This window comes from Gorilla gorilla, chromosome 3, assembly GCF_029281585.2.
Source record: "Gorilla gorilla gorilla isolate KB3781 chromosome 3, NHGRI_mGorGor1-v2.1_pri, whole genome shotgun sequence".
Lineage (NCBI taxonomy): Eukaryota > Metazoa > Chordata > Mammalia > Primates > Hominidae > Gorilla > Gorilla gorilla.
Window position 1 is genome coordinate 93722741 of NC_073227.2, and position 27562 is coordinate 93750302.

Here is a 27562-nt window from a genome sequence, read left to right on the forward strand (position 1 = left end):
AACAATGGTGGCAATACTTTTTGTAGCTATTCATATCATGTTAGCAAATTACTCCCACTTGTTCTACTTGCTGTTCAAATTATTTTTGTGGTTTATCAATTCTCTTTCCAGATATATTGCGATACTCAGTCAAAAATTCCCCAAGATTGAATTTAAGGAGCTTATTTCTCTTGTAGAAGATGTTTCTTCCAACTATGATGGATGCTGTGAAGGGGATGTTGTGCAGTGCATCCGTGACACGGTAAATATTCTCTAAAACCAAGTTAAAATAGTGATTTTTGGCAACTATCATTTTTTTATTCTCAAGTTGCCCTGATATGTGGTTACTTTGCCACAATGAAATCAGAATGTGATTTAACTTTTGAATGAAAGCATAAAATGAAATATAAACATTTTTATAAATAAACCTTTGGGATTTTTTATACTTGGAATTTTTAAAGATTACTCAACAGATTGTATATTATATGGCTAAATGTCTTGATGTGAAACTTCAGAAATTTCAAATTTTTCATAGTTCATTTAGTACAGACTGAAGTTTTCTCTTACATTATAAATCCTCTTTTAGAGAGGTTAGAAACAAATAGTAAATTTCAAGGAATGACTTGTTAACATTATGTTTTTAAGAGCCGATTTCCCTGAGCTTCCTTACGCTATTCAGGTATAGTCCTTCCAAATAAGTGGATACATTAATTTAACTTTTCTTTTCCCTTTATCTTTTGGTTCCTTTTTCCTTACCTTCTCCCTTCCCTTTTCCTGTTCCCTCCCTTTTCCCTTTCATTTCTTTCCACGTTCCCTTTCCTTTCTGGCCTTTAACTGACAATTAAAAATTGTATATTCTCATGGTATACAACATGATATATATGTATGTGTATATATAACATGATATATATGCATATATATTAATGTATACATGCACACACATTGTGGAATGTCTAAATCAAACTATTTAAGATATGCATTACCTCACATACTTATTTTTTTGTGGTGAGAATACTCCAAATCTTAGCAATTTTAAAGTACTCAATATAGTGGTATGAATTTATCATTGAATCACTATGATGTACAAGAGATGTCTTGAATGTATTTCTTCTGTCCTAATGAAATTTTGTGTCCTTTAACCAACATCTCCCCAATTCCCAGCCTCTAGAAATCTTTAAAGTGATTTTCCAAGAAAAAGTATTGGTACGAATATTGTTGGCATAGTTTGAATTGTTCATGCATTCTGTTCTCACTCATAACTGGGAGTTGAACAATGAGAACACATGGACACAGGGAGGGGAACAACACACGCCGGGGCCTGTTGGGTTGAGATTGGGTGCTGAAAGGAGAGCATCAAAGTAGCTCATGCATGCGGGGCTTAAAACCTAGGTGATAAGTTGACAGGTGCAGCAAATCTCCATGGCACATGTATACCTATGTAACAAGCCTGTACATTCTGCACATCTGCACATGTATCCCGGAACTTAAAGTGAAAAAAAATTGCTCATGCATTCAAAGGTAATAAAATTTTATTAAAAAAATAACTGAGTATGATAGCTTGCACCTGTAATTGCAGCTACTCAGGACTCAGGAAGCTAAGGAGGGAGGCTTGCTTGAGTCCAGGAGTTCGAGGATACAGTACAGTGAGCTATAATCCCAACACCCTCAGCAACAGAATGAAACCTTATTTCAAAAGAAAGAAAGAAAGAAAGAAAGATTCGACTTTTAGGCTTACAGTGAAGATAGCATGTCAATTAAATAACTTGAATTTCAGGCTATTGAGAAATGTTTATTTCAAACAATGGACAACAGATGTTCCCAATAATTATTTTTGCTCCTAACTGTACCCAAGTTAAAGCAATCTCCTTTGCGATTTATTTTTGTATTGCTTGATTGTTCGTGGTGATGTAGGATTTTGTTTGTTTGTTTTTTGAGACGGAGTCTGGCTCTGTCGCCCAGGCTGGAGTACAGTGACACGATCTCGGCTCACTGCAAGCTCCGCCTCCTGTGTTCACGCCATTCTCCTGCCTCAGCCTCCTGAGTAGCTGGGACTACAGGTGTCCGCCACCACGCCCCGCTAATGTTTTTTTGTATTTTTAGTAGAGACGGGGTTTCACTGTGTTAGCCAGGATGGTCTCGATCTCCTGACTGATGTAGGTTTTATAATGTGAAATCTAAGGTACTGAATTAGGATATAATTATAGATTTTCTGTGAAATTTGAGGCTTAGGTTAAGGGATTATGTCTCAAATTTCCTTCTTTTTAATGTCTTTCTGGAGAAATAAGAGGAATTGAATTACAGTTAACTGAAAATAGAAGTAACTTCCCAGAGGATAAGAGATGCTCTGCCTAGAACAATGATGGCATTACATGAGATGTAAATGTCTTTTTGAAGATTGGCTTCCTGGTTCTATGTGGTTTGTTGGAAACATGGTGCCGATCCCCATTTTATTTTTTACCTCAGTCCTGAGCTTCATCTTATTCCTTATCCTCCATGTTCACCAGAAGATTCGTCAGTGGAAATAGCTTGAGTAAAGTCATAAAGGCTTGAAATAGTCTAGTGTGTTGCTGTAACTCAACATAATTCAAGTGAGGCTGGAACGGAGAGGGGAGATAATGTGCAGTCTCATTCTAGAGTCTGGAAGGGCCCAGAACAGTTTTTAAAAATTATTCAACTAATGTGTAAATAAGATAACCCCACCCTCTCTCTAATTCCCAACTCTTATGTAGAGGTTAAAACTGGGGCAATTGGTAGGTATGGGGACAGAATAAAGTTGTCTATTTGAGCAGTATTTGCTAACCTGAACAGCTTCAAATGAATGATATCCATTAGAAAATGATATCCATTAGAAAATGATACCATGAGTGGAATAGCTTCTTATATTTGATGAATCGTCATCTGGTAGTTGCTATAGTTCACTCACTTGTCATTCTTTCATTCATTTATCAAATATTTATTTTGATTTTGCCATGTGCTCAGCCACAAGAGAAGACCAGGATTATAGATATTATAGTAACATGTCTTTGGTGGCCTCCACTGAAAACACAAGTGGACTCTTACGGAAAAGAAACAACATTTAGAATATAAGATGTAAATATATCAGTGTAGGAGGGTTATTTAAAAGACTAATGCTTAATAATGGATGTGAATCTATAGTACAGCCTATTTTTTAATAATTATATCATCTTAAATCCTGAGAAGTTTTAATGTAAAACTTCATGTGCATTAAGTAAATCCAAAATTTAATTCGAACAAATATTATCTAGCAAATTAATTGAAGTGATTCCAGATGCTGTGATCATGACTGGTTTTGCATGCCATCATTCCATAATAGAAGAAAACCCAGCCTGAAAGTAAAATAATCTCTCATTCTTATTTGGTACAGAGCAAGGTTATGAACCATATTTGTTCAAAACAAGATTCTATCTCCAGCAAAATCAAAGAGTGCTGTGAAAAGAAAATACTAGAGCGCGGCCAGTGCATAATTAACTCAAACAAAGATGATAGACCAAAGGATTTATCTCTAAGAGAAGGAAAATTTACTGACAGTGAAAATGTGTGTCAAGAACGAGATGCTGATCCAGACACCTTCTTTGCGAAGTAATATAACTCTTTATTGAATTTATAAGGGAAACAGAAAGAAACTTATAAGATTTGACTTTTGCTGCTAATTTAGGTGGAAGGACATGGTACCGTTTATTTCACTAGGTATCATATATATATATTTTTTTAAATCATGGCTATAGAGTGTAGTTGTCACACAATTTTAAGAAAAGAAACAACTGTATTATTAAAATAATGGCTAGCATTTATTGAGCACTTAATATGTGCCAGTCATGGGACTATATACTTTATACAGATAAACTATTTTAATTCTTACAGCAATCATACAAAATAAGTACAATTTCTCCCAATTTTTCAGATGAGCAAGCTGAGATACAATGAAGTGAATTGTTCAGATTCACAGCTAAAAAGTGACAGAGTAAGAATTTGACTCCAGGAAGCCTGGCCTAGCAAGTTGCAGGCTTAACTGCTATGCTATGCCATCTGCAATTGTTAAGGGGAAGACTAGTGAACTTGGAGCCACAGGGACTATATTTGAGTTCTGGTTGAGTTGCTGGGACAAGTTAACCTTTCTGTGCTTTTCTTTGTCATATATAAAATTCATATAAGAATACTCATTCATCTATAATCCCAGCTAATCAGGAGGCTAAGGCAGAGAATTGCTTGAACCTGGGAGGCAGAGTTTGCCGTGAGCCGAGATCACACACTGCACTCCAGCCTGGGCGACAGAGTGAGACTGTCTCAAAAACAAACAAACAAAAAACAGAATATTTATTAATTTAAAGTTTATTAGTAATGTAATATAATCCAGGGACTTTACTGTTTTTTTTTGTTGTTGTTGTTGTTTGTTTGTTTGTTTTTTTATCTCCAGGAAGCCTTCATCTATAGAGAGTATAAAGTGAGAAGAGACAAACATAAATAAATAAGTGCAAAAAATGTTCTTTTATTTCTAATAGCATCCTGTTCTAGGTAATTCAGGGGAACAGAAAAAGAAATGGTCAGTTGTATATAGGGGCCCTGGAAAGGCTTAACAGGGAAGTGGTACTTGAAGAAATTTTGGTAATCCAGATAGAGAAGGTAGAGCATGAATTGAAGTTTGTAATGGTTTGTTGTGTATATGGCTGTGAGTAGGGCATCTGCAGGGAGAGACCAGCATGGTGAGAGGTAGATGGGGCCAGATCATGCAGGCATGCTAAGTAATGGGATGCCACTGAATGGTTTTAATGGAAGAATGAGGAAGGACAAATTCACTTTCAGTTTTTAGACACCTCATCTGAAGAAAATCCCAGTTTGGGGCTTGGATCACTGGGTAGGTAGTTTTCCCATTCAATGTGAAAAAGTAGCAGGTTTTGTGAGAAAGATAATATGTTTAAGTATGAGCACGTTGACTTTGAGGTACCAGTAGAATAACTAATTGGGACTATCAGAAGATAATTTTATATGTGAACCTGTAGCTCTGGAAGGGAATCTGGCTTGAAATCTAGGACATAACAACAGCTAATGTTTACTGAATACTTACTAAATTTTAAGTGCCTCTCATCTACTAACCAACCAAATTTTAAAAACTACCCTCTAAAGTTAGTATACTTTTATAATCTTCATTTTTCAGATAATAAAACAGGCACAGAGAGGTTAAGTAATTTACCCGAAGTCACACATGTGGTGTGGCCAGGATTCAAATGCAAGCAGTGTGGCTCCAAACTCCTGGTCTTATAACTACTGTCCTCTATGGCTTCTCACAGTTGTGGATATTAAATCAAGTTCAATTAAACAAAATGATAGATTGTACCTGACATATGTGTTTGATAGATAAAAGCCATTTTTATAATCGTCACTATTACAACATAAAAAGTGTTTGAAACATGGGGAGAAATGATAGAGTAACAGTGAGCACACCAAGTCAGAGTGCTCAGTGTTTTAAGGTAGAGTCTTTCTGGATGTGAACATTTTAGGTAAGTCCTCAGTGGCTTCTCCAGCCTAGAGTAAGCTTCCAGGGATTTTTCTTCGCAGTATTTTGAGACATGTTTTTAGGTGTGTGTGTGTGTGTGTTACCCCCCCACTCCCAGAGAAGAAGTCCATGGCTTACATCAGATATTAAGAGGAGCCCTGATTCTCTGAACGTTAAGCACCACTGCCATGGGATATGGGAATATATCTCACAAATGGAATTGAAAAAGCAAATGGGAAGCTGGAGAGATGGTTTCAGAAAAACCAAGATTAATCAAGAAGGTCAAATCCTGAAAAAATAGGGGTGGGGAGGAGATGAAAAGAGTTACCTGGTCATGAAAAACTTGTGAGGTATTGTGCTCACAAAACGTGGAAGATCTGAACTTACCATGAATGAATAGATGAGTTTTTTTTTTTTTATGAAGACTGTAAATAGCCCAGCTGAGGTACTTCAAGATGACATCTCTGTCTTGAGAAAAGAGTTCGCTTGGTAAAAAAAAGAATGGAGTAAACATCCCAGGGGACTTAGGGTCAAATTTTATATCTTCCATTGATAGGAAGGTGCTTAACCAGTCTGTGATTTAGTTTCCTCAGTTGTAAAACAGTACGTATTTTGGGGACTAAGTGAAGTGAAATGAGAAAGTGTTTATAAAGTCCAGGAAGCACATCTATATCTGTTATGCCCAAAGTTTGATTCAGTGCCTAGCACCTACTAAGGGCTTAATAACTGTTAGCCTTGTTCCTCTCTCTTTCTTTCCAAATCACACCCACCTATGCTCTTGAAGTCCTTGACAGAGGATTTGGAAGCCACTGCCAGTGATTTGGAGCTAAAGGGGTAAACGCTCCCATAGTTGGCAAGTGACAGGATGTAGTAACGGGCAAGGCTTGCTCCCTGTGTCTCACGAAGACCACATTGTGGGCGGGAAGGAAGCCATATTCCCAGCATGTCAAGTTGGAAATCTGAATGCATCTTCAAACATAATTATATGCAATATGTATTTTTTAAAGTATATTCACAATTTATTATTTCCAATGTTTTATAGATTAAATCATTCCAATTATTAGTTCCAAATAATTCTACTAATTCTCTCGTCTCAAATAAAAAATATTGTTAATCTAAAACGTACCATGGAAGAGAACTTTTGTAAAATGTTCTTCTATAGCCAAAATGTCCTCTTAAATTACTCTGTGACCAAGACAGAGGAGAAAATTAGCTTTTGAAAGCAGAGTCTGTATTAGATCTGACTGGATTACAAAATAGTGGAATTGGGTTTTTTGCTCTTTCTCTAATTTCTAATATACAAAATTTTACACATTGCAGGTTTACTTTTGAATACTCAAGGAGACATCCAGACCTGTCTATACCAGAGCTTTTAAGAATTGTTCAAATATATAAAGATCTCCTGAGAAATTGCTGCAACACAGAAAACCCTCCAGGTTGTTACCGTTACGCGGTAGGTTCCATTGTTGTAGGTTCAGAAAATCAAAAAAGAACAACTATAAAATACTTAAAAATTGATATCAGAGTTTTGCTGCAGTCTGGGGGTAGAAAATGTGATTGGCTAATCTGAGTCTACTGTAGATTCAGCCTAAGAAGATTATTGGGAAGGCCAATGTCATCAGTTTGGCTGATGCATAATGTTTTGGACTACTAATCCAATGTGTTAATTCAAAAAAGTCTTCCCATTAAACATTTTAAATTTACATTTTTCTTTATGTATTCTGTATTTTATTAAGCCGTATTGGATATTACATGATTTCAAAAGCAATGATTGTTGTAGATGACTAGGAAAATATTCTGTATTTTATTAAGCCATATTGGATTCTTTATGGTTTCAAAAGTAATGATTGATTGTTGTTGATTATTAGGAAAGCACCAAAGGTTACAAAGAACCCTTTTCTGATTCTTCCACTGGGAAATAGCTATAATTAACATTTGTGTTCAGCTCTTCAGTACATATACGTATATATGTGTATTTTAAAAAATAAGATTGGCATAATTCCTAGAAAATGTTTGGACCTGTTTTTTTATTTGGTATCATAGAAAACTTTTTTTTTGTTGTTGTTACAAATTGTGCTTCCTTGGTTTCCTGCTATTGCCACAAAGTGAGCGGCTTAAACCAACAAAAATTTATTCTCTCACAAGAGGCCAGAAGCCTGAAATGAGTCTCATGGGGCTAACATCAGGTGTCAGAAGGGCTGTGTTCCTTCTAGGGAAGCTAGTCCTTCACTCTTCTTGTGTCTAGTATAGAAAACTTTTTAAGTCATTAAACAGACTTGAAAATAAACTTCTTTTTAAATGATGGTATCCCATCATAATTATTTAATTTATTTAACTGATTTCCTACTGTGTGTTTGACATTTTGGATGTTTACTTAGGGTGTTTTTCACTTTGTAAGTGACCTGAGATGAACGTCTCCTTCCATTTATCTTTATTAATGTTTATGACTTTTTTCTTAGGATGGATTATCAGAAGGAAAATTATTGGATCAAAATATATGAACTTTAAAAAAACATTTGACACAAATTGTTGAATTACTGTCTAGAAAGTTGTTGCTGGTGTCTAGCCCCACAACAGTGCTTGGAAATGCTCTTTTCAATGTCACTTTTACCAACATTGCACATGGAAATTAACTTTGCTAGATTTATATGTAAATAACAGTGCTTGTGTTTTTTAAAACACGTTTATTTGATTTTTAAATTATGTTAAATTTTTTCTATATGATTTTAGCTATTTACACATTTTCTGTGAAAAATCCGTTCGTGTGTACTACCCATTTTCCTGTTGAAATTAGTGTTTTTCATATAAATTCATATGTATTTCTGAATACATATTAGAGAAATTAATAATTTGACATTTTTTGATTTATTTCTCATTCCTTTGATATGTGCTACTTTTGCTTTAGCAAAACATTTTTTTTCACTTGCCACAAACACCAGTTTATACCCATTCAAATCTGAGCAATGGAATAAGACTTGGATCCCTGCTCTGTAACTGTCCCTAATGAGGTAGTCTGTGTCTGATCCTTAAATTAATCATAGCGCTAGAAAATTCTCTCTTTTCATGGAGATACAATTTGCTCCACAATAGCTATCCACTGGTGTTTAGTTCTCTGTCTGGTGGCCACTCAGAAGATGTCCAATTTTATGCCACATGAGAGATAGTCCATCAAATATTTGAAGAAAACTGTTGGAGGTTTTAAGTTCCAAATCTAAACAATGAAAAAATCAAAAAGAGCAACATGATTTAAAATGTTCTGTAACAACACTTACTAGCTGGGGTATTCTGGGTAAGTCACTTAATTTCACAAGGCCAGTTGCCTTTACTTAAAAATGGAGATAACAACTGCTCTTGCCACTTCAAAGTGACAACTGAATGTTATTATTTTCAACATACAATTTAAATTCTATTTTGTAATTTGGAAGGCTCTGAAATATGTACAAGATGATAATAAAAAATTTGGACTCTTAAATTTAGCAAGAAATATATTTTTATATACATAATTAAAAAAATTAAGTTCTTGCACATGCTTGTAAAAAGTGCCCTGAATTTAGTGTAATAATGAGAATTTGAAAATACCATAGAAATAAGAAATGCTATTTTATACATTGATGTAAAGCTTATGGTTAAATTTTAGATAAAATGTTTGTAACCATGATTATTCTTATTTTCAGGAAGACAAATTCAATGAGACAACTGAGAAAAGCCTCAAGATGGTACAACAAGAATGTAAACATTTCCAGAATTTGGGGAAGGATGGTTTGAAATACCAGTATGTTGTTTGCACAAGTGGGGTAACACTTGCCACTAGAATTGAATACATAATCCCTCGAAGCGTAAAAAAGTTAGCTGTCAAGTTTTTCAGTTGTGGCCGATTCATAAACTCTTGGAAGAATTTTTTTTTAAAGTCAAGAATGCCTATTGAACTGTCACATTAATCTTTTATCAGAAATGAAGCTAAAAATAAAAGAAATACAGGATTCTGGAGACACTGATTCTCTAATGCTTTGGTTTCTGTTTGACATTGGCTTTCTCACTGCCAATCTAGAATCCCTGCATCCTCACCCATTTCAAAGTGGGACACTGCATATTTCAGGTCATTACAGTTTCTTTGGGGAAGAGATAGTTTGCCTTGCCTTGCCTTAAGGCTATCTTACCTGAGTTTATAGAAATAACTCAGGATGTGCTTAACACTTTAATATTTAGTTTTTTAGTGCTCTTGTGAGCATTTGTGAATAATATGCAGTTTTGGTTTTTTTTCAATTATTATGCCAATGTATTTTATTATCATTATTATTATTGTTATTATTATCATTACTACATATTTTTGAGACAGGGTCTCTCTGTCACCCAGGCTGGAGTGCAGTGGTGTGATCTCAGCTCACTGCAATCTCTGCCTCAGAGGCTCCAGTGATCCTCCCACGTCAGCCTGTCAAGTAGCTAGGGCTACAGACGCGAGCCACCATCCCTGGCTGATGTTTGTATTTTTTGGTAGAGACGGCGTTTTGCCATGTTTCACAGGCTGGTCTTGAACTTCTGAGCTCAAGTAATCCAACCCTTCGGCCTTTGCTGGGATTACAGGTGTGAGCCACTGCACCTGGCCTCATGCTAATGTATTATTTATTGAAACTAAACATCTTTAAATCAAAATAAAACACAGTTTAAAAATATCTGACTTTCCTATTTCTGCAATTTGGCTGTTAGCTGACAATTCAAACTTAGTTCATTAAAAATCTTAGTTTTCTTCATCTCAGATTATCCTTTTACAACATATATTGATTAAATTCTTTCTTTAAAATATTTTCTAATGATGTAAATTATTTTAAGCAAGATTTTAGATACTAGCCAATGTATTTGCTGTCAAGGAGCTCCTATACTCAAAGATAACACAGGGAGGCAAATCTAAGAGCTTCTGAGACAACCGTGAAATTAGAAAGGAAGCTAAAATAGATATAGGAAGCAGGGTGCAGGAAAACAGGAAGTAAAGACATATTTCTCTACTTTATAAGAGAGCTAAGGTTCATGTTGCACCTATATTGGTTGTCCCCAGCCTTGAAGGGTCTGGGCTTCAGCAGTAATTCAAGGGAAAATGGGTATCTGCTTTCATTCAGAACCAAACAGACAAATGTTCTTTCAGTTACCTCATCAGGCTCACGAAGATAGCTCCCCAACTCTCCACTGAAGAACTGGTGTCTCTTGGTGAGAAAATGGTGACAGCTTTCACTACTTGCTGCACGTTAAGTGAAGAGTTTGCCTGTGTTGATAATTTGGTGAGCATGGCCTGTGTACCAGACTATTCTTTTTTTTTTTTTTTTAAAAAAGAATATTTGCACTCATTGATTTACCGTGATTATCCATATTCCTTTCTTCATTGTTTTAATATTGTTAAGCAAAAATTGTCAAGTTTTCCTTTTGGCTCACTTTGTGAAAACCCTAAGAAGTAAAACAGAATGTCTTCAATATTTTTGGAGAGTACTTCAAATTATCTTTCTTATTTCTTCATTATATTAGAAGGGATTTGTTAGGACAAATGATTTAGGAATCATAATATTGTTTCAAAATGATACAGGGAACTTTATAATTTTAAGTAAGGTTACAGATTCTTCCTCTTGGCCCCATTGCTTCATCCAGCAATCAGGCATTGAATACATTTCTTTAGGGCTGGGGTGGAGAGTACCTTGAGGGTAATGCCAGGAGGGGAAGAAACCCCAGTACCACAGTGTTTGATTGCCCCTTTCAGTCGGCTTTTTGCAGCTGTCTGTTTGCAATTCAAAGTTTGTTTATATGCCACCAAGAAATTAATTTGTAGGCATCTAAATTCTCATGGCTTGGATTTTGGTCAAAATGCCATTTAGGGCCCCAGCTTCTAGTTTTACTTGTATATAGTGATATGTCATGAGTGCATGTGTTTTATGAGTGAGGTTAACAGTGATCTTAGAAAGATCTAAGTATTCATCTAACCATATTTTTAGAAATTCCATTCAAGTTTTAAGATCGTATCTCAGTTGCAACTCTTGTTGGTACAGGCAGATTTAGTTTTTGGAGAGTTATGTGGAGTAAATGAAAATCGAACTATCAACCCTGCTGTGGACCACTGCTGTAAAACAAACTTTGCCTTCAGAAGGCCCTGCTTTGAGAGTTTGAAAGCTGATAAAACATATGTGCCACCACCTTTCTCTCAAGATTTATTTACCTTTCACGCAGACATGTGTCAATCTCAGAATGAGGAGCTTCAGAGGAAGACAGACAGGTACAAACAATCTCTTCCATTCTTCTTTTTCTTTGGTTTGAAGACACACCATGTATTAGTGAGAAGGTTTATCTAGTGGATATGTGTTTTTGATATCACAATCCTGTTCCTTCCATCAAACTGTCCAGTCTCTTCTATATGGAAAAATACAAGTGCATATTGGGTTTTTTTTTGCCATTGTTTATATCTAGCTTGTCTTTTCATTTGAAAGAGACTTGGAATGTCCAAGTCTAACATCACCTTTAGAAAGTTTACAGCAGCCAGCAAAAAGGCTCATAGGCAGGCTGATAATGAATTTCATTTCCTTGAGGGAATGCCCGGAGAATGTCATTTAGTATTTACAAAGGAGAGGCCTAAAGGGCCAGGAAGTTTACTTTCATTTTCTCAATAAATGCTTTAAAATGCCAGGAAATTAGACCTAGTTTTTTGGATTTAGACAGAGTCTGCCTAATGTGTAGTGGAGACAACATTCAGCTACCAAATATGAGGAAATGGAGGTTGTTTTGGACATGAATTTTCTGGAAAGATCAGATGTAGTCATGTATACCATAATACTTGGCATAATAAAGGCCTAATATATGTTTTAATTTTTAAATAGAATAATACTCTTATTATGTGCAATATTCATAGATTCACAGTGCAATACACTCTTGTATTTTCCAGTCCATCCTATTCTAGTCTGGTCTATTTTATTCTTTTTAACTATCCTGTTTTCATTTTAAAAATGAAAGCAAGAAAATGCAAATTTTTGTTAATTCTTAGATCAAAGGATGGGCATACAGGACTTATTACATTTTCCTCTTTACTTTGGTGCATGCAAATTTTATTACTTAAAATAATTACTCTAAAAATGTACTCTAAAATGTGCTTTTAAGACATCAATGGGTTGCCCCCTGAAGTTTGGAATTCTATAAGTTACTAGAATACTGGAATTCTAGAAGTTACTAGAAAATAAGGAAATCATTATTGTCTATGGCTGTTGTCACACTTAATTGTGATAGCTTATTTTTTTAATTGCTCCTTTGACATCATTTTTAATTGACATATAATGGTTGTACATATTTTGGGGGTACATGTGATATTTTGATAACTGCATAAATGTGTAATGATCAAGTCAGGGTAATTGGAATGTCCATCATCTAAAACTTTATCTTTTCTTTGTATTGGGAACATTACAATTCTTCTCTTCTAGCTATTTTGAAATATACAATAAATTACTGTTAACTTTAATTTTCCTACTATACTACTGAATACTAGAACTTATTACTGCTATCTAATTGTATTTTTGTACTCCTTGGCCAACTTCTCGTCATCCCTCTCTTCCTCCTTGTTAATACTTTTTGTATAATTTTGTGTGTGACAAAACCCTTCAAAGAATGTTACTGTGCAAACCATTCTCTAAATTTAATAGGAAAGTTTCAGAAGACCCATTCAAAGTGGGATATTTCAACTCTTTACCCACACCCAAGCTGAGACTTAAGACGTGATCCTGTAACAAGCATTCTGGAGTAGAGACGCTTCAGAAAGAAAGCGTTAATTAATTTTATTTGACATCTTTTGGCCACAGGTTTCTTGTCAACTTAGTGAAGCTGAAGCATGAACTCACAGATGAGGATCTGCAGTCTTTGTTTACAAATTTCGCAAATGTAGTGGATAAGTGCTGCAAAGCAGAGAGTCCTGAAGTCTGCTTTAATGAAGAGGTAGTTTTATTTCTTTTCTACTGAAATTCAACTGGTTTTCCTGGTCAAATAAAATAAAACAGAACCCTGTAGGACCCTGCTTCCTCTCTGCAGTGTCTACCAGGACTACATTTGAGAGCACAATTGCTACACAACTAATATGTAGACATCTCTGAAATACACTTTGAGCAGTGTCTCCTTAGTATAGAAAAAGCTGTCGGAGGACCTGGGTTGTAACCCCAGCAGCCTTGTGAGTCATGCAACTTAAGCTGAATGGCAATTAACTATCTTTAAATGAGGATGGTAATAATTATCCCTGAATTACACCTTTGGTTCTTATTTTTTGGTTTTGAACCACTCATTATCTTAATAAGACAGAGTCAAAGCGACTTGCAAAGGAAATCATAAACAGCTCCAAATGGAGCAGAGCAGGAAGGGTATTCGAAAGTGAAGTCTTTCAGGAGTGGCTGTCTCACTTTCCCAGGCCTTGTGCTAACATCCTGCAGTTGAGAATAATGAGGGAGTGGAGGGTAAGGGTAGTCAGGGAGAAAAGGGAGAAATGTCCCTTGCTTGCCCTCGCTCCAGTGAAGGTAGTCCGTAGCCATTTGCTCTGGTTTGAACCTCAGCAACCCGTGAATGTTAGCCCCAGTGGATGGCTCCATGGAAATGCCTGTTAACTGTTTTCCAACTTTATTTCTCACTGTTTCTTTTCTAGGAACACTCACTCCACTCCAAACTCACAATTCATGTAAACTCACAGGCAGACAAACTCACACACGTGATTCATTCTGGTTGTGAGCCATCTACTTTTCTGAGTGACACTTAGTTTGTGGAAATTTTTTGGGGGTACATATTGCTAGTTTTTAAAAAATATACCTAATTTTAAGTAAAGGATATTAATCAATATCTAGTATTTATCTGAGTGAGTGTGTACATTAGGGCCATGTGAAGGAAAGGATGAATTTACTGGCAGTTGTAAAGAGCCTTTCGGTGTCTATTTTTTCACTAGAAGAAAGAATGTTTACTGTTTCCCTATACAACGTGGGAATGATTTAATTTTCTTCAAAATTCAGGAAAACATGCTTATCTAAATTTAAACTAGTGTCTTAAATTTTTCTTCCTATGTGTTTTTATTTCCATCCCTCACCTCAGAGTCCAAAAATTGGCAACTGAAGCCAGCTGCTGGAGATATGTAAAGAAAAAAGCACCAAAGGTAATACCCTCTGCCTCATTCAAATGTCAAAAGTATTTGTGGCTTATTTGATCTCCTTGCCTTTTCTCCCTCATGCTTCATTGTCTATTTCTGGTTCATCCTACATGAACAAGAAATGCACATGTAGCTAACAGACCCCGATATTGTTCCTGTGTTTTTCTGGGTATCAGCCACTCCTTATGGGGTGGCAATGCTGCATTTGTGCTTGCCCTTCTCTTGCTGTTCAATCAGTTTTCTAGATAACCAAGAGGCGCTTAAGTCCTCTGCCTTCCTACTCATGTATTCAGCTGTCTGGACCACAAAGGAGGGATGATGGAACCTCTGAATGTTGACAGAAAGAAGAGGGGTAACTCCCTGGGGACTGAAGTGGGCAGACAGGCCTCAGTGACCCTTTCCAATAATCTTTTAAGAATATTGCTTTACTGAGATATGATTCACATACAAACCAAGGGTATTGCTACAGCATTTACATGAACAAAAAGCGATATGTTTGTGATTTCAAAAAGATATATAAAGACGCTCTCCCCTTTGTGGCTTATGTAAGACCTGAAACACAAACTTTAGCAACAAAATGTTGCATAGATATAGGAGTTATATATAGTGTCAGTGAAGAGAGACCTGGACCTCAACAGAAGGTAGGTTGCGATTTACAAGGGGCAAAACATGGTTACCACTAATAGTTTTTTCAAATACTCGACTTTCTATCACCCAAGTTTCAACATTTCATGTTTTTTTGATGCATGAAATACTATCTTCTCTTTCCAGGGAAGGCTTCCTATCTGTGTGGTGATGAATCGCATTTCCTGAGAACAAAATAAAAGGATTTTTCTGTAACTGTCACCTGAAATAATATATTGCAGCAAGCAATAAACACAACATTTTGTAAAGTTATTTTTCAGACCGATGTCATAAATCAACCTAATCACAAAATCAAGCAATCATGATTCATTCATTCCATCAGCATCTTTTGCTCACATGGCTGCACCATTCCCTATCCATGAAAGATGGAAGTCTGAATAGCAGCTGCGTAGGCACAGTGCTCTAAGATGTCCTTGAAACTACCGGAAAGAAAACTGAGAATTTAGGGCATGAAACTTTACTGCTACAACTACTGCTACTACTAGTAGATGACATTGAATGTTTTCAATGTACCAAACATTGTTCTAGCTAGTTTTCATGCATTATTTCATTTAATCTAATAACTCTATGGGTAGGTATTATTTTCATTTACATTTTACAAACAGGAAATCCGAGGCTTGGGGAGATAAACTAATGTGTTCAGTGTGATATCACTAGTAATTGGCAGAACCAGGGTTTGAATTTAGGTTCTCTAATTCTGGAACTATATATAAATGTATATAACATATATATTATATATTATGTAATAATGTTATATATTATATATAATACTGTATAATATATTACATTACTGTAACATATTATAAAATATATAATATATAATATAATATATACTTCCAGAATTTTATATATATTACATATTTTATAATTTCAACTTTTATTTTAGATATAGGGGGTTCATGTACAGGTTTGTTACATGTGTATATTGCATGGTACTGTGGTTTGGTGTATGGATCTCATCACCCAAGTAGCGAGCATAGTACCCAGTAGTTAGTTTTTCAACCCACACCCCTCTCCCTCCCACCCCTCTGTAGTAGTCCCCAGTATCTATCGTTCCTGTCTTTATGTCCATGTACTCAATGTTTAGCTCCCACGGTATTTGGTTTGAAGTTTGAAGTTGGGTAATGTGATGCCTCCAGCTTTGTGGAACAATATTGTTAACCATTGCATACACTACCTCTTAGGTATGGCCATGTTGCATGCCTTACAAAATCTGTTATTCAGAGAGATGGAAGATTGTACAAGGCAACAATAACAGTGGTGGTTCTTGCCCTCCATTCCAAGCCAGAATTGCTGTTATGTTAGTGATATAAATGCTTGATATTGATATCAAAGGAGAAGTAACTCAGGAAATGAAGACTGGTTATGGACTCAGGGCCTGGCTCTCCTGGTGGTTCTCTAAACTTTGAAGATTTTTGTATGCCAATGTTTACATTTGAAGATGTTGGCCATTTAATAGATAATACATGAGGATATTCATAGAGTTCTTTTGGTAGAGTGTTTAGAGCTTAGTCTTTGGGATTCTCATTGATTTATTCAACAAGTATTTATTAGAATTCTATTGTGTGTCAGACATTGTGGATACAAATATGAGACAGAATTGGTTCCTGTTTCTTGCTGAGCAAGGGAGAGGGACAGTAAACATGCAATCACGTTTCAATGTCATACATGCAGGGTCCAGGCACTCACTCTAAGCTGAAGGTGCAGAGTGAGAAAGGGATGGCAGCGGGTGCTTTATATCCCTACTGCCATTAATTTACTGTACAGCCCCAGATAAGTTCCTTATACTCTATGACATCAATTTCTTTGTGTAGGATGGGCTAATATCAAGTCACAAAGACTTTAGAGAAATGAATTAAATTACTATATAAAGTACTTAATACGTTGGCCAGCAGATAACAGGTGTGTAACTCATAAAGCTATTTTGTCCTCTAACCATTTTCTCCAAGCACTCTCATTTACCAATGAGGATAAGAAGGAAGTATTGCTTTACTTAAACAATAGATAGTAGATTTAGAAAACGGAAGTGAAACAAAGCATAATTAGTGAACTTAATTTTATACTGGATTCTGCTATGTATTCAATACTGTGCTAAGAGAAGCAGACACAAAATCAGAGACCCAGGCACTTGCCGCCATCATAAAGTTTCTATCACGGCAATGGAAACTGCCATACAACTCTTTCTCTACTGCCATGCCAGAAAACACATTAATCAAAGCAGGAAAGGAGGGAGAAGCATGGCTTCTGCAAAAGACACAGTTGCCTGAAGAGGAGGAGATTTGGAGTGGGCATGAATTAGTCTTACTCTGTATAACTTGGACAGAACTCATACCAATGAATAGAACATACCTGGTTTGATGCAGAAAAAATTTTTCTAACACTAGAGATGCTTATACATGTGATAAGCCTCCTGGTGCAATACTCAATGCCAAGACTGCATGCGTGTGAGCAGCTACTACCTGGGTTTTTGGTGGCATCCAGTCATGGTCTTTCTAAGGCCTCTTTGAACTCTGTTTCTAAGACCTGGGCAAGAATTAAGTTTTCTATGAAAATAGTATTTATTAAAAATCATCACTGTGTCTTATACTTGCATACCTTCCATATTTTATCTTAAAGGCCAGCCTGAAGAGCTTATTTTCTTCTAGAGCCAATTCTGTGCTGGTGTCTATTGATTGATATCACAAAACCTATCTCATTGCCTTTACTTAAATAATCCTTGCTACTTTTCTTTCCTGTGGTCTGGAATTCTACCACTAGTTACTGATAAGGATTTAACATTTTAAATATTGTCAAGAATCTCTTATTAATTGCAAATGTCTCTGAAGAAGGGTTCCCAAGGAATGTTAATTTTGGTCAGTTATTTTTTTAAGGAGGAATTAGCTTAGCACACATAACAGTTGTTAAAAAATTTTTAGTGTTAACTCCAATCAACTGATAGTGGCTGTCCTGCAGCTTTGTGCTGTGAGTGTTTCTAAGACTGAGCATAAGCTCAGAGAGAAAGAGTGCAGTGATCAGATAGCAGTGTCTGCAGAGGGTAACAGTCTTGGAGCATTCTTCCAAAGGATTTGACAAAAGATTGGACTTAGTTTAATAGGTACATTTTTGATGGTTCTAAGAAGTTTAGAGTAAGATTTCAAGGGAACAGCTCTAAGGATACATGACAAAAGAGACAATGAATGTTAAGACTGTTTAGAGGACCTCAAAATGGATGATGGAGACCTGCCAAAGATAGTCTTCCCCTTGCTGACCTTGGTGGGCTCTCTAGCATCCTTCATATTCTTTGCGACAAGCTATGTGTCCCAAAACTAAATAATGACAGATGTTTTGGGGTTGTTTTTCAGGCAAACATGTCTCTCTCACTTGTGATATATTTTTGCTTAGAAAACTGGTATTGAGAATATGTGAGTAGCAGAATTAAGTAAGATACTGTCAGCCTTAGAGCTTATTTGATCCAAACCTTCCATTTAAAAATGAGGAAATTGAGAAGAGAATAAAGTAATAACCCATGATCTCCTATTTTCAAAATTTTAGACTTTACATGTATAGACATCTTACAATTGTTATTTAGTAACTAATTACCTGTTTACTGCCTTAGACCCAAGAATTGGTTGATAGGCAAAGCAGACAATACCTGAGGGATATTGGTGTCTCAGCCTTAACACTAGCTCTTGGATGTGTGGGCTGTAAAGTCAGACAGACGTGAATTTTTACCTGTGAGTCTATGAACAAATTACTTGACTCTGAGTCTTAATTTCTCATTCAAGACATACTAATATTGCTAACTATCTGAGAGTCATATAAAGTGACCATAGTAAGTGTTTGATAAATTAGGTCCCATTCTTTTAGGTTCACTCCCAATGCTTGTACAGCTCCTAACTCCCCTTCTCCCCAGGGACTTGAAAATGTACCCAGCATTACAACCTGAGCCCTGACCATTTAGTCAATCTGTGGTAGTATATGTTTGTCTTCTTCCCTTCCACTTTAGAACTTTGAACATGTCAACAATCATTTCTAAGAAATGAGGTATTGCAGACCAACATTTGCCAAGAGTGTTTATGGATTACTTAATTATAAAGTTTGCATGTTGAAATCTTAAAGAAACAAGCAGATTGACACGACTTGTTTAAAAATGCAGTATTCATTAATGAATTCAATCCATCAGCAATATTTCTTATTGTCATAGATTTCCTCAGTTTTATCAGGGCCATAGCTGCTTGGAAAAAATATTCACCAGAAAAAGGTTTCTTTTTAATAGTAATTACTTAGAAAGAATATAAAGTTCTTCATTTCTCTCAAATGATAGAACACTTTCCATAAAGGTTCTCACGAAGTAATAAAGACTGCTAAACCCACATCTTCTCTTGTTTTCTTCAGCTACATTAAATGTCAGTCTCGTTAGAGAAGTTTACTAGATGCGGGTGGAAAATCCTATTTACAATTTACATATTCCAGGTATAAGGATAAGATAAGTAAGGCACAATGACTACTGAAGTGTACATGAGAAGGCTTATCTTTTTCAGAGGTCATTACTGTAAATAGAATCATTGAAAATTGCAAGACGTTAATTTGTGGAATGAATATACAGAGAGAGCTGATATATTGAAGCAACACACACAGGAATATTCCACTTTAGCCTCACTTCCACTCTAGGTAAGAGAATGTTCTATTTTAAACTTACGTTTGGAATTGGATAAGCAGTTTTAGACAAAGCAATACTTTGAATAATAGCAGAAATAATATTATGAGCTAAATTATTCAGTACCTGTTATGTGCCAGGCCCTGTGCTCAGTACTTCACACGTATGCTTTCTTATTTTATTTTCTTATTTTTAAATTTTATTTTTAGAAACAGGGTCTTGCTCTGTTATCCAGGCTAGAATGCAGTGGTATGATCATTCATACCACCTTGACGTCCTGGGCTCAAGTGATCCTCCTGCCTTAACCTCCTGAGTAGGTAGGACTACAGGGGCCTAACCCTGTACCTGAGTAGTTTTTCATCTTTTTGTAGAGATGAGGTCTAACTATATTGCCCAGGCTGGTCTGAAACTCCTGGCCTCAAGTCTTGGCATCCTGGCCTCCTGCATTGGCACCCTAAAGTGCCGGGATTGCAGGCATGAGTCATCATGCCCAGCCTATATATGCTTTCCTGTAATCTTAACTACCACCCAATATAGTAGAACTTATTTAAATTTTATTGCCAGAGAAACGAAACTCAGAGAGCTTAAGTTATTTTCCCAAGACCATAGTAAGTACCAGAGCTAGAAGTTGAACTCAGAATAGCTGTCTCTGAAACCTTTTCTTATTTTAATATAGTAAATGATAATGGTTTGTTTATTTAACAACTGCTAAGCTCTTTGGGAGCTATTATTATAGGAAAAATGACACTGTTACCAATAGAGAACATATGCATGTGATTTTGGTGGGTGGAGATGATGAAGAAGATGGAGGTGATCCAAGATGTGTGAAACACCGACTTTGCCAAATTAAGCCTGGCAAGATATTAATGTTTATACTTTTATATCCAATGCTAAACCTTAATTTTCGGTGTGCCAGTAACTTCTAATATAAAGAGTTAAATAACTGAAATATTAAGTTTAATTCAGAAGTGTTAACAGAAGTACATGCAGCTTATTTGTAGAACAATGATAGATTTCACCTACACAACATATTTGAATATAAGTCATTCACAGAATACAGTTTAAATACAAGTGAAGACATATTCTGAGAATTTGTTTAACTTATAGTAAATAAAAAATACATCTAGAAATTTATGAGAGAACAAATATAGGTTGTAGAATTGTAAAGAGGGATTTCAATTTGGAAAATTTTCTTTTATGCAAATATCTCACTCCATCTGAATTCTATAACAAAATACCATAAACTGGATAGCTTTTAAACAACAGAAATTTATTTTTCACAATTCTGGAGGCTGGGACCTCCAAGATCAAGGCACTGGCAGATTTGGTATCTGGTAAGCATCCCTATTTTCGGAATCTGGGATGGCTCTACATTCTGGTCCATAGAAGGTGCCTACTGAGGTGTCTTAACGTGGTGAAAAAGGTAAACCAGCTCCCTTGGGCTTCTTTTATAAGGGCACTAGTTGCAGTCATGAAGACTCCAACCTCATCACCTAATCACCTCCCCAAAGGCACCACCTACTAACACTATCACCTTGGGGTTAGATTTTCAATGTATGAATTTTAGGGGACACAAGCATTCAGGTAGCACAGCAGCAAATAAAATCTCATTTATTCAGCCACACAGTATATTAATAGCCAGAATTACCCAGACAGAATGTAAGAGACATGTGAGTTTTATTATCACTATTGTTTTGTCTGAAATTTGAAATAACATTAATTGTTTTTGGAGGGAATGGAGCAATGATATAACAAAAAACAATGGAAGAAAAGGGTTTGAGGCTATCTTTAACATAAATATTATGTTTCAGCCCCAACATTATGGTTGCTCAGTTTCTTCAGAAAGCAACTCATGGAGAAGTACAAACCACAGTTAGAAAGTTGAGAGATTTCAATGAGAAGCACAGGAACTTTAAGTCACATGGTTACCTTCAGAATGCACTCACCAATTGGTAGGTGAATTATGTTCTCCCGTTTTCTCTTTTTAAACTATATTGCAACCAAAAGATGTTTTTATGAAGGGGCTTGAATAATTAGGCAAGGGCTTATAAGACAAAGATATGTAGATGAGTCATATCCTAGATGTATTTGTTGTAGGTTTATAAACTTTTTTTTTTGAGTTATGGTATTGCTGGTAATGCAATCATGGCTCTTGACAGCCTCCAATTCCTGACTCAAGCAATCCTCCTGCCTCAGCCTCCCAAGTAGCTAGGACTACAGGTGTCCACTGCCATACCCGACTTTTATTTTTTTTTACAGATGGGGTCTTGCTATGTTGCCCAGGTTGGTCCCAAACTCCTGTCCCCAGGCAATCCTTCTGCCTCAGCATCCTGAGTTGCTAGGATTACAGGTGTGAACAACCACACCTGAATCTAAACCTACATTTTATCAGTTCATTCCTAGGACACCAGGATCTGAGAACCAACACTCAAGAAAATGAATTATAATGTAGAATACTAATTGGTTGATTTACATTGGTTACATTTGGTTACACAGAATTTACATTTTGTGCCTCTGTCACAGAATACTATTGTCTGACATTCTCATATAATGAATCCTGGGAAACTGAAGTATTAATTTTAAAAATTTTCTGAGAAAATATGAAAAACAAAAAAAACAGTAAATATATGATGGGATCCTTTTCCCAGTAAGTAGAAAATCTTTGGCGTTATTATTGCCTCATTATAAAATGTATCTATTTTGTGATTAGCGAATCCCATGAAAATAGTGATTCTACTTGAAAATTCTTGATAAATACTGACCTATTCTTATAATCCACATATTTTTTGGATCCATTATCCTCATGCAAAATAATTTAAAATGTAAATGAATGATTTTATTCTTTGTTTATAGATTTTTAAACTTCATCTTCTTAGGGCTAAATCCTACCTATCTTTTATTAGACTCTGAGTAGACATAGAAAAATCATGTCTCACTGGGTGCGGTGGCTCACGCCGGTAATTCCAGCACTTTGGGAGGCTGAGGTGGGCAGATCACCTGAGGTTGGGAGTTTGAGACCGGCCTGACCAACATGAAGAAACCCTGTCTCTACAAAAAAAAAAAAAGAAAAAATTAGCCGGGCATGGTGGCGCATGCCTGTAATCCCAGCTACTCAGAAGGCTGAGGAAGGAGAATTGCTTGAACCCGGGAAGGCAGAGGTTGTGGTAAGCCGAGATTGTGCCACTGCACTCCAGCCTGGGTAATAAGAGCAAAATTCCACCTCAAAAAAAAAAAAATCATGTCTCATTAGAAACACATTTTAAATGAAGCACTTCTGCCTTTGACTAGTCCTACTTATTTTATAGTAATTCTGACTTGCTTCTGCTTCAAAAGATGATGATTGTTTGCCCTTACCCTCTAAATCTGAAAACACATGCCATCTGAGGTTTACAGAATCTCATATATTTACTGCTACTGAAAGATATTTGAAAACTAACTGAATTATTACATTTTCATTTGGATATTTGACACTGAATACGCATTGTCTCAGAGTTCAATTCTTAAGGCAAGTTCTCACAGAAACCAAACAAAAAATAGGAAATAAGGAAAGCAAACTATTGTATATTTCTTTTCAAAATTTTTTAATTCTTATGGGTACATAGTAGGTGTATATGTTTATGAGTTACATGATATATTTTGATACAGGCATGCAATGCACAATAATCGCATCAGGGCAAATGGGGTATCCATAACCTCATGCATTTATCCTTTGAGTTTCAAACAATAAGATTATAAATTTTTTGCTAATTTAAATGCATAGGTTTTTTTTAAATTATAGTCACTCTGTAGTGCTAGCAAATACTAGGTCTTATTCTTTCCAACTATTTCTTGGTATCTATTAATCATCTCCACTTCCTGCCCCCTCCCACCCTCACTATTCCTCCCAGCCTCTGGCATGGCAACCATCCCTCTACTCTCTATCTCCTATCTCCATGAATTCAATTGTTTAATTTTTAGCTCCCAAAGATAAATGAGAACATGCAATGTTTGTCTTTCTGTGCTTGGCTTATTTCACTTAACATACTGATCTCCAGTTCCATCTGTGTTGTTGCAAATGACTGGATCTCATTCTTTATTAAGGCTAACTAGTACTCAATTGTGTATATGTACCACATTTTCTTTATCCATTCATATGTTGATGGGCACTTAGGTTTCTTCCAAATCTTGCCTACTAGTAGTGCTGCACTAAACATGAGAGTGCAAATACCTCTTCAATATTCTGATTTCCTTTCTTTTGGGTATATAACTAGCAATGGGATAGCTGGATCCTATAGTAGCTCTATTTTTACTTTTTGCAGGAAGCTCCAAACTGTTCTCCATAGTGGTTATACTAATTTAAATTCCCACCAACAGTGTACAAGGATTCCCCTTTCTCCATTTCATCATCAGCATTTGTTATTGCCTGTCTGTTGGATAAAAGCCATTTAAACTGAAGTGAGATTATGTCTCATTGTAATTTTGATTTTCATTTCTCTGATGATCAGTGACATTGAGCATCTTTTCCTATACCTGTTTGCCATTTGTGTGTCTTCTTTTGAGAAATGTCTATTCAGATCTTTTGCCAATTTTAAATCAGATTGTTAGATTTTTCCCAATAGAGTTGTTTGAGCTTATTACATATTCTGGTTATTAATCCTTTGTCAGATGTGTAGTTTGCAAATATTTTCTGCCGTTCTGTGGGTTGTCTCTTCACTTTGTTGACTGTTTCTTTGCCGTGAGGAAGCTTTTTAATTTGAAGTGATCCCGTTTGTCCATTTTTGCTTTGGTTACCTGTGGTTGTGAGGTATTAGTCAAGAAATCTTTACCCACTCCAATGTTCTGAAGAGATTACTCACTTTTTTCTTGTAGTAGTTTCATAGCTTGAAGTCTTAGATATAAGTATTTAATCCATTTTAAATTGATTTTTGTATTTTGCCATAGCTAGGAGGTTTAGTGTCATTCTTCTGCATATGGACGTTTAATTTTCCCATTTATTGAAGAGACTGTCCTTTCCCCAGTGTATGTTCTTGGCACCTTTGTCAAAAATGAGTTCAGTATAAGGTATGGATTCATTTCTGGGTTCTCTATTCTGTTTCACTGGTCTATATGTCATAGACCATACACCAGTTATGCAGGTATCATGTCATTTTTGTTACTATATCTCTGTACTATAATTTGAAGACAGGTAATGTGATTCCTCCAGCTTTGTTCTTTTTGGCCAGCATAACTTTGGCTATTATGGGTCTTTTGTGGTCCCATGTAAATTTTAGGATTCTTATTTCTGTTTCATTGTAAAGATCTCTCATTTTTTTCAGTTAATTCCTAGGTATTTTATTTTATGTGTAAAATATTTATTGCCATATAGTTCTTTCCTGTCTTCCTTCTAGTGAAGGTGATTTTCTCTGGTGATATGATTTAATTCCTTGCTTTTAATTTTTTGTTTTTCTGCTAAATGTTTTTTGACCTGAGGTTACCATGAGGCTTGCAAATACTATCTTATAATCCATTATTTTAGGCTGATGATAACTTAACACTGATTCAATAAACAAATGAACAAACAAGCAAAAAGAAACCTAATAAAAACTACACCTTAACTTGTCTCTCCACTTCTTAACTTTTTGTGAACAATGATGGTGGTATTTTGATGGGAATTGCATTGAATTTGTAGATCGCTTTGGGCAGTATGGTCATTTTCACAATATTGATTTTACCCATCCATGAGCATGGACTGTGTTTTCATTTGTTGGTATCATCTATGGTTTCTTTCAGCAGTGTTTTGTAGTTTTCCTTGTAGAGGTCTTTCATGTCCTTGGTTAGGTGTATTCTTAAGTATTTTATTTTTATTTTGCAGCTATTCTGAAAGGGGTTGAAGTCTTGATTTGATTCTCAGCTTGGCTGCTGTTGGTGTATAGCAGAGCTTACTGATTTGTGCACATTAATTTTGTACCCTAAAACTATGATGAAGTTCATTTACCAGTTCTAGGAACTTTTTGAATGAGTCTTTAGGGTTTTAAGTATGTGATCTAAGTACTAAGTATGTGATCATATCATCAGCAAACAGTGACAGTTTGACTTCTTTACCAAGTTGGATACCCTTTATTTCTTTCTCTTGTCTGGCTAGGACTTTCAATATTATGTTGAATAGAAGTGATGAAAGTGGGCATCCGTGTCTCGTTCTAGTTCTCAAGGGGAATGCTTTAAATTTTTCCCAATTCAGTAGAATATTGGCGGTGGGTTTGTCATAAATGTCTTTTATTACCTTAACGTATGTCCCTTCTGTGCTAATTTTTCTGAGGGTTTTAATCATAAAGGGATGCTGAATTTTGTCAAATGCTTTTTCTGCATCTATTAATGTGATTGTGTGATTTTTTGTTTTTAATTCTGTTCATGTTGTGTATCACATTTATTGACTTATGTATATTAAACCACCCCTGCATCCCTGGTATGAAACCTACTTGATCATGGTGGATTATTTTTTGATATGCTGTTGGATTTGGTTTGCTACTATTTTGTTGAGGATTTTTGTGTCCATGTTCATCAGGGATATTGGTCTTCAGTTTTCTTTTTTTGTTATGTCTTTTCCTGGTTTTGGTATCTGGGGGATACTAGCTTCATAGAAAGATTTAGGGACGATTCTCTCTTTCTTTATCTTTTGGAATGATGTCAATAAAATTGGTACCAATTCTTCTTTGAATGTCTGATAAAACTCAGTTGTGAATCTGTCTGGTCTTGGACATTTTTTTTGTTGGCAATTTTTAAAATTACCATTTAAGTCTCACTGCTTGTTATTGGTCTGTTTGGAGATTCTATATCTTCCTGGTTTAATCTAGGAGGGTTGCATATTACCAGAAATTTATCCATCTCATCTAGGTTTTCTAGATGTTCATCAGGGATATTGGTCTAAAATTCTCTTTTTTTGTTTGTTGTGTCTCTGTCAGGCTTTGGTATCAGGATGATGCTGGCCTCATAAAATGATTTAGGGAGGATTCCTTCTTTTTCTATTGATTGGAATAGTTTCAGAAGGAATGGTACCAGCTCCTCTTTTTACCTCTGGTAGAATTTGGCTATGAATCCGTCTGGTCCTGGACTTTTTTTGGTTCGTAGACTATTAATTATTGCTTGAATTTCAGAGCCTGTTATTGGTCTATTCAGAAATTCAACTTCTTCCTGGTTTAGTCTTGGGAGAGTGTATGTGTCCAGGAATTTATCCATTTCTTCTAGATTTTCTAGTTTATTTGTGTAATGGTGTTTATAGTATTCTCTGATGGTAGTTTGTATTTCTGTGGGATTGGTGGTGACATCCCGTTTATCATTTCTTATTGAGTCTATTTGATTCTTCTGTCTTTTTTTCTTTATTAGTCTTGCTAGTGGTCTATCAATTTTGTTGATCTTTTCAAAAAACCAGCTCCTGGATTCATTGATTTTTTGAAGGGTTTTTTGTGTCTCTATCTCCTTCAGTTCTGCTCTGATTTTAGTTATTTCTTGCCTTCTGCTAGCTTTTGAATGCGTTTGCTCTTTCTTCTCTAGTTCTTTTAATTGTGATGTTAGGGTGTCGATTTTGGATCTTTCCTGCTTTCTCTTGTGGGCATTTAGTGCTATAAATTTCCCTCTACACACTGCTTTAAATGTGTCCCAGAGATTCTTGTAGGTTGTGTCTTCATTCTCATTGGTTTCA

At 35.7% G+C, this 27562-nt stretch overlaps 1 protein-coding gene across 4 annotated transcripts in view; it reads left to right on the plus strand.

Moving 5' to 3' along the window:
- AFM (afamin) overlaps positions 1-27562 on the plus strand; it is a 48959-nt gene that overhangs the window by 6773 nt on the left and 14624 nt on the right. For 2 of the 4 annotated variants that reach the window (XM_004038805.5, XM_055384471.2), the window contains 9 exons: positions 112-241; positions 3365-3579; positions 6812-6944; positions 9166-9263; positions 10629-10761; positions 11518-11741; positions 13309-13441; positions 14573-14633; positions 15399-15524. In XM_004038805.5, coding sequence (XP_004038853.4) covers positions 112-241; positions 3365-3579; positions 6812-6944; positions 9166-9263; positions 10629-10761; positions 11518-11741; positions 13309-13441; positions 14573-14593 — 1087 coding nt within the window. In that variant the 3' untranslated portion in view covers positions 14594-14633; positions 15399-15524. Of the gene's footprint in view, positions 1-111; positions 242-3364; positions 3580-6811; positions 6945-9165; positions 9264-10628; positions 10762-11517; positions 11742-13308; positions 13442-14572; positions 14634-15398; positions 15525-27562 lie in introns of those variants that run through there. The other 2 variants (XM_055384470.2, XM_019026040.4) reach the window with 2 other exon arrangements.